Source organism: Centroberyx gerrardi, chromosome 18 (genome assembly GCF_048128805.1).
Source record: "Centroberyx gerrardi isolate f3 chromosome 18, fCenGer3.hap1.cur.20231027, whole genome shotgun sequence".
NCBI lineage: Eukaryota > Metazoa > Chordata > Actinopteri > Beryciformes > Berycidae > Centroberyx > Centroberyx gerrardi.
The window spans coordinates 6,292,698-6,305,104 of record NC_136014.1 but is presented as its reverse complement, the minus strand read 5'-3'; the positions used below and the strand labels follow the sequence as shown (position 1 = coordinate 6,305,104).

Here is a 12,407-nt window from a genome sequence, read left to right as displayed (position 1 = left end):
GACGCAGGATTGAAGAGGAAGTGTGAGGATATGATGGAGATGGAGGAGGATGAGGGAGGAATAAAACTGAGGAGAAGAACTTACAGGGAAGTTTGAGGAGGAGAGGGAAGATTGAAAGGGATTTTCTTGTCAATTTTTCGGTCCCTGTGTTGGTTGTCATACTGTGCGCGAGTACTTTCCTTGTTCAGAAGCATGAAAAGCCAATGGAAAATTCTACAAGGAAATGATCTACCTGGAGGTGATGAGATGGGTCTGTTGTAAAGCCAGAGGCGACAGCGGCAAGGAAAAACTCCCTCTGAGAGGAAGAAACCTTGGGAGGAACCAGGCTCTCTGGGGGAAACCCATCCTCCTATGGGCAAGGTGGCATCCGGGTGCTCCATCCTGTCATCACCGGGCCGCTGGACAAGCAGGTAGTCCGTCCTCTTTCTCCACCTCGATCTTCAGCTTCACCTCCACCTTCATCGCCTGCAGAGGGAAGACAGAGGGAGACGGAGAGAGAGAAACTTTACTTACCTGTGGTCTTTCTTCTAGGTCCTCTTGTGGGGCCTGAAGCACAGTGTTTGGGTCATGGTGGGTTCAGGTCCAGGAAGGACCGTCCCACCGACCGCCGCCTCTTCTACTGCTGAGAACACAGACAACACACACACGTACAGGATTAGTGGATTTCCACAACATTAGATGGGTGACATCCAGAATCCTTTTCAAGACCCCTGTCCTTCTGAACTTGAATCTGACCATGAAATCATATGAACTGTGAGATGTGTGTGGGCTTACAGTCTGGGGAAATTGGCAAAGAACATCAGCGTTTGTGGTGTTTCTCTGTCTGTCTCTTCCACATCGTCTGTGTGTCTTTAGTGCAGGACATGACTGTGCTGTGCTCTTTTTTCGTAGAAGAGGATGTACACTGTTTCCTTCCGCCGGTCGCCTCTCTGACCCGCTCATTGTTGTAGAAGAGCCAGCGGTCTGTCCCGTCGCCTGCCTGTCCCTCTGAATAGACCCCGTCGCTGATGTAATGGCCTGAGAGGACAGGACACACTGTTACATGGGACATCTTAAGAGACTCCATATCAATTATTATTTTGTGTGTGCTGATCTTGAGCTGATTGGCTGGGGAAAACACAGAGAGCAGGGCAGGGCAAACGAGGGTTGATGCAGGGCAGGTGTGGAGGGAAGGAGCACAGAAGGGAGGAAAGTCCGAGGGCATCTGGTGGACAGGTGAAGAATGGCATCTGAGGGACACAGATGCCAGACTATGACAAAAGGCCAGGTGGGCCTCCATTGGGCAGGTGTAAGTTCCGCCCATCTTCCCCATGATTTCCTGCAGCATTGGTGATGCAGACCTGATCAGCTCCAAGACGCAGGTGAGGAATTTGTGAGCGTCCTGAATGTACACACACACACACACACAGAAACAAACAGAGAAATCAACACACGGAGGAGACAGTATCAGCAGGTGGTGAAATAAAAAACATCAGTAAAGATCTGCGTGCTGCTGTTGAAGATACAAAGCTTACTCACTTGTTGCCCTTTGTCTCCAAACTTGGAGGCGTGAGCGGAGACCATCTTCTTGAAGGATTTGAGGACTTTGCGTTTGTGACGCATGCTGTCGGAGGAACGGGACATTCCGACATCCGCAAACCCTCTGGAGAGAAAGAGCAAAGGAACAGAGGAGGAGAGAATGGAAGAGAAGAGAGACTTTTGCTTTAGTATTCTGTTATTTCTTTATGAGCTGCAAGTCTGCGGAGGAACTTGCGAGTGATTGTGTGTCACTGCAGAGTGGGGAAGCTACGTGTGTGTGTGTGTGTACCTCATTACTTCAGCAGCAGGGAGCGAACTCCAAACCGCACACTGGCGGCTGATCTCCTGAAAGGGTTTCAGGGTCAGCAGGGTCAGCAGGCTCTGCAGGACGGAGTTCATGTAGCAGGTCTGCGCCAGGTTGGGGAACCTTAGACACAAACACAAGTCAGACGACACAATAACATCATATCTTCTTCAATGACAAATCACAAACCGGAGCTCATTTTCTTCCCTCTATGTTTTACTGGTATTGCATGGATTAATGTCTTGTTACAGCTTTGTATCTTATGTGTAAATGTGCATGCAAATGAACATTCATTGTGTGTGTGTGTGCTTACCCGAGGCAGACAAGCTCCTTTTTTGAGAGCCTCCGTATGGGGACTGGACGTCCCACCTCAGGAGTGGTGGTTTCCACTGAGGTGTCAGCCTTCTTGTCCGGCTGCTTAGTGGAGGTGGACTCCTCCTGAACAAGGCTGCTGCTGGTGGCTTCCTCCACTTTGTTGGGACAAGTGGATTCAACCGCCTCATCCCTCTGTGTCAGGGAGGCGGGCCGCTCTTGTTCGGCCTCAGCAGCTGCTGGAGCCTTATTCTTCTTTTTCTGTTGGGAGGAAAGAAACACACACATGGTTAAATATAGCAGAGGCAGCAGCAACAGACTAATAAATTAATAATAATACATTTTTGTACGGCGCTCTGATTCACAACTCGCAAGTTCAAATGTAAAATCTTCAAACTATTAAAAATCTGGTTAAAGTTTAGCACCGGCACTTTGTGTGAAACTTACCTTGCGGCGACAGGAAAACAACCTCCACCACCAAGACTTCTTGGCCTTCGGCTCGAAGCATCCAGCCCCCTTGACTGTTTCTGTATTTTCTGGTGTTACAGCCTGGATTCAAAATGGATAAAATTAGCATTCATGTGGATTTTTTTATTATTATTATTATTATTTTCAAATTAATAAAAACGCAAAGCTGAAATGTTTTGAGCCAGTTAGTATTCAACCCCTTTGCATTGATATTCCAAATTGAGTTAATGTGCATCCAGATTCCTTTGAATGTCCTTGAAATATCTCTACAAGTTGGTTTGAGCACACCTGTAGTCAACTTGCAGGATAAGGGGCCTTGGGGACTGTTGTTCGACGTGCTGAGAAACATGTATGTAGCACGTAGGTCTCAGAGTACTGCTGGTTTTTTTATGCTACCAGGTACCGTAGTTAAATTGCAGTTAATTGCATTCACCTGGCATTCCATGTGTAAAAATGTCTCTGATTAGATGGCTAGAATGAAAACCAGCAGGGCTAAAAACCACTTGTATACATAATGGTTTCACCACAGAACTTGTATGAATAGTAAGGCCCTTCCACCGCTTGCTATCTTAATTTGTCCCGTACACCATAAAATGGCGACTACGGCATTTTAAGGGTTAGTTGCTCTGGTGACAACGCAAGCCTTGTAACTCAAAAAAGTAATGAATACTCGTCATTCGTTACTCGTTGGAAAAGGTAACGTTATTACCTTACTCAATACTCCCTGGGATAGTAATGCGTTACACCACTCGTTCCGTTACACTCCCCAAAATCGACAGTACTGTCGTCCTCGCTTACCCTCAAACATCGCGATAACACAGAGGAGCATATCATTGGCCGAGGCGTCTTAGCAACCGTAAAGTGTCTATAGCAACGGTGAACAAATATGGACGAAAAGGAACAAGTTTGCGTAAACGCTGACAGTTACTGTCACAAATTCATTAGCAAAGTAACACGGAAATAGTGTCTTGCTTTACTAATACACCTAGACACAATTAGAGGAGTTGAGGCAAAGCGTCTTCCATCATCAGCAACGGTGAAAAAAAAATGGGGGACGAAAAGGAACACGTTTGGCCCAGGCGTATTTTTGTAAATAACGTTGACAGTTATTCCTCCAAATTTATTGCTAAGGTAAAGTAAAACTAATGTAGCCTATGTTGTTTTTGTAAGATGACGTGTTAGTTGCCAGTCTAATGTGTCCTGCGTACTTCAACAGTTTTTGTCAACATGCATAGCTGGCGAGTCCTCTGACGATGCTGAAGCAGACGAGGACACGACGTTAGCGACTCCTAGAGATGAACGGACTGGGACTTTCCAAATTGTGGGAACTGTGTCTTCTTCTTCCACAGAGGAAAAAGCAAGCTTTCTACTGGAACAGTACACAGTGAGTCTCAGCATGGCCGTCAATTGGGTATGGCAGGAGTGACACTTGGCATAACTTTAGCATAAGTGAGTGCAAATGTGATATTGTAACGGAGAGCAAAGATCAAGCAAAAAATTGTGTATTTCGAAGCCGTATTTTTTAGGGGAAGCATTAATTACTCCTCAAAGCTGTGTGCATTTAGTGGACTTCATCCTATACTATGTCACATTGACCAAATAATAATATCTTGTCAGTCTTTTGTCTGCAGAAATTTAGCAAATATAAGCAGGTTTAGAAGTTTTGGTGGCACATGATATTAGACGCAGGGTCTTTGCGATGAGTTAGGATTTAGAGAATTCATGCCTCAGAGTTTCAGAGAGTCAAACTATATATAGCTATAATGATGTTAATTTATTGACAATGCAAGTAAAAGACAGTACCTAATATACACCCTTTTCTCAGTCACCAACTCGAGATCAGCTGCTTCAATGCCTGCTGGAGTGTGATGTAGTGGTGTATAACGTCTCCGAAAATGCAACAGAAGAGCAGATTGAAGAGGCGACATGGGCAATCACAGGTAAGGGATCTCGCTACCTTCCTTTCTTATAGTTCAAATGGATGCCATACTCTACACCACTAACCTAATGATGCTAACTGCAGTTAGCATAGTGCTGTTCCCCTCATCCTCCTTCTTGTTTTCCTTCTTTCCTTCCACAAACAGCTCTTCACGCTGAGATGGAGAACTTCAGCTCCCAGAAAATGTTCATCCTGGTCTCCACTGTGATGACCTGGGCCTTGACCAAGCCACGGGATCTGGTGAGCCTGGAGCAAAGTCGACTATACCGCCCGCTTGTCCTGTGCATAAAACGCAGCCAGAGTGATTATATTTCCTCTCCTCAGGATGATGCAGATGCTCCGCTGACAGATGAAGACTACAGAAGGAAAAGGCCTCATCCCAACTTTAAAAACCACAGCACTCTGGAGAAACTTGTGCTCAAACTGGGTAGAACTGTAAGTAAATAGTGATGAATAGTTCAGTGTAGATAATTAAGTGAGGACCACACGCAAGTACATGAGCTTCAAAAAATGTATTCCAACAGCTGAAAATAAAGGCTTTTCAACATTTATGACATTAGAATATGTTTTGCATATTTAGCAGTGTGTGGTCCTGACTTCACCATACTTGATATTGAACTGTTCAGCGCCAGGAAAGTGAATTTGGCTGTAAAAAGACAGACTGGGACTAATTCCAGTGAGTTGTGGATTCAACTCACCACTGATTTTTCCATCTTACAGAAAAAGTCCAAGCTTACTGGTTATGTTGTAGCTGGTGGTCTTCAGTACGGAAAGGGAGAGAACCTCTTCCACTACTTTTTCAAGGTAGATATTAACCATAACATAATATTAGCTCACGTATGACACATTATATGTATAGATGCATTGCCGTATCATGTTTTTTTGCCTTTTCTGATAGGTGTCTTGGTCAGTGCAGTTTCCAAAAGTTCCTGTATTTGGACCGGGCACAAATCACATTCCCATGATTCACGTATACGACCTTGGAGGGTGAACTTGATTTACTGTGGTCTGAAAATCTACATACAGAATTTGTTGTGTGAAATAATTAGTGCAGGGCTGAACTTAATGTATTATGTCTTCAGAGTGATCCAAAACATCATTGACCTCAAGCCAAAGTCACAGTACATCCTCGCTGTGGACGATTCCAAGAACACTTTGGAGGATGTTGTAAAGGTAACTTCATTGTAAATAAGCATACGGCACATTTTTTTTATTGATACTTAAACAAAATGGTTAATTGGTTTGATATAAAAGAACACTACTGTGCAAAAAGATATGTGACTCTCACCCCTTTAGATGATAAGCTATGCACTTGGGCCAGGAAAAATCAATCAAGCACCAGAGCAGGAAGCCATCCTCATGAAGGCTTTGAAGGTATGTGGCTTTCTTCTCATTTGAAGTATGCTAGTATCCAGTGGGGATTATCATGAAATTTATGTATTCATATGTCTTTTTCTATACCCTGAAATCCAATTAATATTTGTGACCATGATCAACTCTCTCCCAAAGCGAGAAACCAGAGACTTCACACTCAAACATACAATTTTGTCAAGTTATAAAATCTGGAGCTGCTCCATAGACAATAACTGGAAGAATACGTTTTTAGACTCACATAATGTTTGTTTCAGTTTTAATACCCAACTAAGCTTTATTTTATTCTAGTATTATCAGTTGTAAATGGGAAATGTAGAATTATCCCTGGAAATCACAGTCATCTTTACTATCTGACACAGCTGAAGCAGTCCTACATGTTAGATCTTGATGACATTGCAGGCTCAAGACTTAATTTCTCTGATTTCTGGCCTTGAGGGAGAATTGATCATGGTCACAAATATTAAATGGACAATGGGATATGGAAAAAAATGCTCATGAATACATAAACTGAGTGGTTTCTGGCTTTGGGAGCTATAGTTATAGTTCCAGAGAGGAGGAGCTGATCAGTGAAATCACCTGGTGTAGTGTTTAGTTGGAATGAAAACCTGCATACTCTCGGTCCCCTTGTGTCTCTCATTTCAGCCAGAGGAACTGGAGTACCTAAGCATCAACCTCCACCTAGAGCCTGTCCTTTTGAAAGAAACCTTCAACCTCCGCTGGACATCTGAAGCCGGCATGATTGAAAACATGGATCGCATCGTGGAGGAATACAAAGACACCAGGCAGCTACTTGTAAGTCTCCCGAGTCCTTCAACCAAGGAAAGCTGGACAGTAATGTAACAGAAACAGTTAGCCACAGTTTTGGACACTCTATTGGATTTGTATCTGGTTTATCCATTTATTTCTACAGCCAATTAGAATCTGCCTCACTGGACCTCCAGCTGTGGGCAAAACCACCGTTGCGGAGAAGCTCTGCCAACATTACCAAGTGCACCACATCAAGCTCAAAGAAGTCATTGAAGAAAAGATTACACAACTGGTCAGTGGAAGCAAACACATTCATTCGCCTACCTGATGGATTTCATTTTTCACTCAACTACTGTCATACAGTGAAAGGAAATGTACTGCCCTCTTGTGGAGATTTACTGCCCTCCTCTTCTTTGAGAACACTGTCTGTTCATCACAGAAACGTTTTGTTAAATGGTAGACTTTCAAATCATTGCTGGTGGATGGAAAGTTCGTATCTCCAAAATGTCAACTTTCAACAATTTTTTCCCAATTGTTTCTAAACTAATAATGAGTATAATTTGCTTTAGGGTCATGAAACTTACTGGACACATAAAATCCAAATATAAAATATCTAAAATTTGAGATCAGCAGTGTATGAAATATGCACATTTATTGTTTGTTGCTTAACCCACATTAATTCTGTCATATTCACATACTATAGGAGGAAATACTGAGTGGAGCTGACCGTGAATATGTTAATGAAGAGGCAGTGGCTGCTGCACAGGACCAACTGCAAACTATTCACAACAGCATGGAAAAGAATGCAGGTTAGCTATAGATCCACACTGATGCCACATTCTTCTTATTTAGCCATGACCAAAACCTTACCCTAACCTTTACCAAAGTTTTAGTTACCTAAACTTAACCCTAGCTTTAACCCTAACCTTAACCAAATTTGTTTTACTTGTCTATAATGGTTTGTGCTATTGTCACATTATCCTTTTGTGGTGAAGGAATGTAAGGTCTGTGTTTCAGAGTTTGTGCTCATTTCATGAAATCTTATGAGACTGTGTTAGACTCGATATGATATCCATGGTGAAATTATTGATGGGGTGTTGTTGCATAGAGGGAGAGCCTCTTAATTTTTTGCTATTTATTTAAACCTATATTTTGGTCCAATAGGTCGACTGGCTGACCATCTAGTTTTCCACATTTTGTACGAAAAGCTGAATTCAAAGCCATGCAGGAACCAAGGATTCGTTCTTGACGGCTTCCCCAAGACTTATGAGCAAGCCAAGGTGATTTTCTCTGGTGAGTTTCAGACATTTATTCGATTACTTAATAACTCTTGATAATATCTATTATGTCTGAATGTACGTGTTGTTTTCTGTTGTTCAGATGACGACATGGAGTACGAGGATTTGAAGTCCAAAGCACCCATGTACAACAAGAAGATCACTCCAGGTTGTTGATGTCCTTCTCACTTTCACTCACCATGAAAATCTTTTATCATACATTATTTTCCAAGCTTGTATTACAAGCCCATACATTAGTGTTCCCCTGCTGTAATTCAGCAGCAATGGCTCCCACTGCTGGAAAATTGACCCACTGCTAGAAAAATGTCAAGGCAGTAAAATGTATTTTATAGTCTTGTTGTTCCCCCAGAACAGATATAAGCCCATTATAGTACATTTTGTCCATATATCACCATGTATGTATCTAATAAGATTAACTAAGTTTCCCATAACCCCCCAATACTTATCCTTCTTGGTTTATATTTTGCAGAGTATGTTTTTGCCCTCGACGCCTCAGATGACTTTCTCATGAAAAGAGCACAAGCCATTCCGCAGAGTGTGGCAGAAAAAATGCGTTACACCCAGGATGAATTTGTCCCTCGCCTGGCAAGATACAGACAAGTCAGCGCCTCCGAGGAAACCCTGCTGGACTACTTTGACGAGCTGGAGATCCACCCCGAACACATCGGTATCGCTCTCACCTCCATACTGTAGATATCAGGCCACTATGAAAGTCTTAAAATGCATGTAGTGATGATTTATTGATGTTAAAACGCTACACAAAGCTCCTTTTTAAAGAGGAGAGTGAAAAACTATTGATCAAACTTTAATGAAGTCTTGTTTCTCCCCAGAGATCAATACAGACAACCCTGAGTACGCAGAGGTCATAAAGAAGATCACCGAGGTGGTGGGGATTCCCAGGAACTACGGCCTCAGTCCGGAGGAGCAGGTGGAGGAGGACAGGAGGCTGGAGGAGGAGAGACAGCACAAACTGGCCAGGGAGGCTGCAGAGAAGAAGCGCAGGGATACGGCTGCACTGGCTGAACTGGCTGCTCAGTATGAGGAGTGGGTAAGTTGTGTTACATGATACACTCACAGATGACAATGAAGGACGTAATAGCTGGTAAATCCCAACATTCACAAGTCACTGACTATTTTACCAACCAAATAGATTTTCAGAATAGAACAATGCAGCAGAAAACATGTACCCCACAAGTGATGCAATGACCTGTAACACTTTACATTAAGTGTTCATTAACTAATGTTAATTAATGTATTTACTAACATTAATTAAACATGAATAACAACATTAACAAAGATTAGTTAAATGCACATGAACAAATGCATCAATTAATGTTGTCATACATATTTGTTAATAATGTTAACTAATATGTTTACTAACATGAATTAAGCATGAACAGAGACATTAACAAAGATGAGTTCATATTAAATGCACAATAAACAACTGCATTAAGTAATGTTGTTATACATGTTTGTTATGTAGTTCATGTTAGTAAATGCATTATTTAACATTAGTTAATTAACATCTAATGTAAAGTGTTACCAGTGGCTCTTTTTGCCAATCAACTGGTTATACAAATATGAAAAATGTCAAACTTTCAAGTCTGTTATGTAACAATGCAAATACATGTTGCAGTCTTTTCTTTTTGGCATTTGTGGTGCACCATTTTTATTGATTGTACAAATAACACAGTCATGCCACGGGCCAATCAGTAAATAAATGAAAAAGCCTGTAGAGGCTAAATATGTAGAGTAAGGGGGCAATCACACCGAGAAGCGTCGCTACAGGCGCAGCCGCGTCAAAAACGCCTCGGCAGACTGCGTCGGGCAAAACAGCTTGGTGCGCCTGTGGAGCAGGGCTGCGTGTGCGACCGGGTTAAAGACCGCTAATATCAGCTTTTCATCTGTGTTTGCCAGTGTCCCACCGTTCCCACCACATCAAACCGCATCAAAACAGGAAGGAAAGCCCGCCTTCTGCTTGATTTGATTGGCTGCCTGGCCCAAATGTGACATTGATGACCAGTGCGACTCCGCGCCTTGCGCTGAAAAGTTGAGAATATTTGAACTTTTATGCGCGCCTAAAAACCGCCAAAAAAACGCGACGCGCGTCGCAAGAGAAGAGCGCGCCCCAGGCGCACCATACCATAGGAAAACAATGGTTTTGGTGGCGACGCGTTTCTAGCGACGCTTCTCTGTGTGATCGCCCCCTAAGGATTGCAAATTCCATGTCATTTGAACTTGCGGTGTAGTATGACTGTCATCTAAATGTTTGTATTTGTTTATTAGAACAGGAATGTGTTGGAGGTGAAGAGGCAGGAGTACGAGCTGCTGGAAGCTCACTGTCTCCCCCTGAGGAGCTACCTGATGAAGTACGTGATGCCCTCCCTCACTGAGGCCATGCTGGACTGCTGCAAGGCCAAACCAGACGATCCTGTTGACTTTCTGGTACTCTTCAATATATACATCGTAGTCTTCCTAGTCTAGGTCTGACTGGACAGAAATGCCTTGACTAAACATCAATTAAAGGATGCAACAGTTGACTTATATCAGTTTACACATTTTATGTCTAAATTATTCCTTGACTCCTGTGCTTCTTTGTTGCAGGCTGAACATCTTCTCCAGAGCAACCAACAAAACTGATACCAAACTGTGATGAGGATATCATCTCATGCAAGTGTTATTCATTTCCAGCATAGTAATGAACTTTTTTCTCATTTCCTCTCTTTGCACTGACTTTTACTAATAGCAAAAGATGATGAAGATAAACATAAAAATAAGCAACAAAATGCAACAATGTTACCGGCTTATAACAGTAGATTTAAACTGACAGATATATAGATATGAAGAGATATGAAGTTGAGGGATTATCATCATCAGTTTATGTTTATCATTAGAAATACCTTAAAGTATCCAAAGAACTGAATGTATTCCAGCTTAATTTTATTTGGAGGAATAAAGCTCATATTTAAACAAGTACAGATTCTGCACAGACCCACGATGCAGTTGCGGTGATGAATTATAGTCTTTTCTGGATACAAGAAGAGGGATGTGGGAGTTGTGTGAATATTCACACACAGCTAAGGTGTTAAGACTCATAGTTAAAGTTAAATTTCAAAACAATACATCTTAAAAAAAAAAAAAAAATACCTTACTTGAAGTTACGGTTTAAGGTCCCAGGAGTTGTTTTTGTTTTGTATCTCTAAGGTCAGAACCATAGACTGTAGAAAATAAAGGTCAGAACTGCATTAGAAAAAGTTCTCTAATGAATTCATCTCCCTTTCCATGGAACTGAGCCAAAATTTAATCTAGCTCTCTCTTTTATGTGATTTTGGTTGTATTGGACAGGCTAGATACCGCTTTAAGGTAGGACAGCTCATCAAGATGAGTGACAAGTGTTGGGGAACTTGACCTACTTAGAGGGAGGAGGGCAATACACTTCTTGCCTCAAGGCGAAAAGTTGCAGATTGCATCCTTATGTTCTTGATCTGTACGCATATAAGATTTCTTGTCAGTGTCCATACCCGGCATTAGAATTTCATTTGGGCACATAGGATGAATCTATCGCATCTTAACTAGGGGGATGGGATCCTCTTCTCTGTTGCAGCCCCACTTGATTTAGGCTGATAACAACCTTTCCTATAGTGCATCTTTACGTTCCCCCTGTAGGAGCGCTGATCTTTGAGCAGGGACCAGGCCTTCATTAGGATCTCATGGGGAACCAAACACCGGGACTTCAATCAATGTTCCATCCTGTCAAGAGCATTGACACACTTGATAAATGCATGTCCAGAACCCGGCTTGCGATTCCCATCAACGGTGAATCGCTACGTTGTTCGGTACTGGTCTTGGCTCAGCCTGTGTGTCAGCAGTCTCTTAATTCAGCCAGGTTTCCACTCATTACGGCTCTGTCCTCTTAGTGCCTCCGGCTGGCCTATGACTCAGCCCCCAAAGAGTTCTGGAGTCAGCGCTTCCTGGAAGAGCTGTGCTGACATTGGCCTTATTCGAGCAAAGATGTAAACACGGCGCTGTGCAGAAAGCCTTTTGTATTGTTAAACATTTGTGCTGCAGGTGAGTCAGAAATGAGTTGTTGTGTTTTCATTCATTAGATGAAATTTCAAACCATTCCCACGTTTTAACATTGTAAAAAAAAATGGTTAATGAATGAAAACCAGTGACGTCTGATCCATACATCATCTGCTTCATATATCATTTTGAGATTTCACAGTTGTTGGCTAATACTGTAAAAAGAAATTCAATAGTTGTCGGATCTATTATTTGAAATAGTCATTCTATAGTCAAAATGTCCATAAAAAGACTGAATTCAGGTCTATGAAAGTCTATGAAGAAAAATATAGAAGCCTTCTTTTCAAATATGATTTTAGTATGTGTACGGTTGTGCAAATCATGTAAGGTCGATTTAGGTTCCATTCAAATATACAGTGTGAAA

The 12,407-nt window shown here is 42.2% G+C and overlaps 1 protein-coding gene across 1 annotated transcript; it reads left to right on the top strand.

Annotated features, from left to right (window-relative positions):
- Nucleotides 1-3,649: 3,649 nt before the first annotated feature.
- On the top strand, nt 3,650-10,600 carry LOC139919109 (adenylate kinase 7-like). Its single transcript, XM_078289959.1, has 18 exons — nt 3,650-3,733; nt 3,819-3,986; nt 4,428-4,542; nt 4,687-4,781; nt 4,866-4,976; nt 5,262-5,345; nt 5,440-5,528; nt 5,624-5,714; nt 5,838-5,915; nt 6,558-6,707; nt 6,826-6,954; nt 7,366-7,471; nt 7,827-7,955; nt 8,043-8,108; nt 8,430-8,627; nt 8,791-9,008; nt 10,247-10,405; nt 10,565-10,600. Exons 1-18 carry the CDS (start codon nt 3,650-3,652, stop codon nt 10,598-10,600), a joined length of 2,106 nt encoding a protein of 701 aa, XP_078146085.1.
- The last annotated feature ends 1,807 nt before the right edge of the window (nt 10,601-12,407 follow it).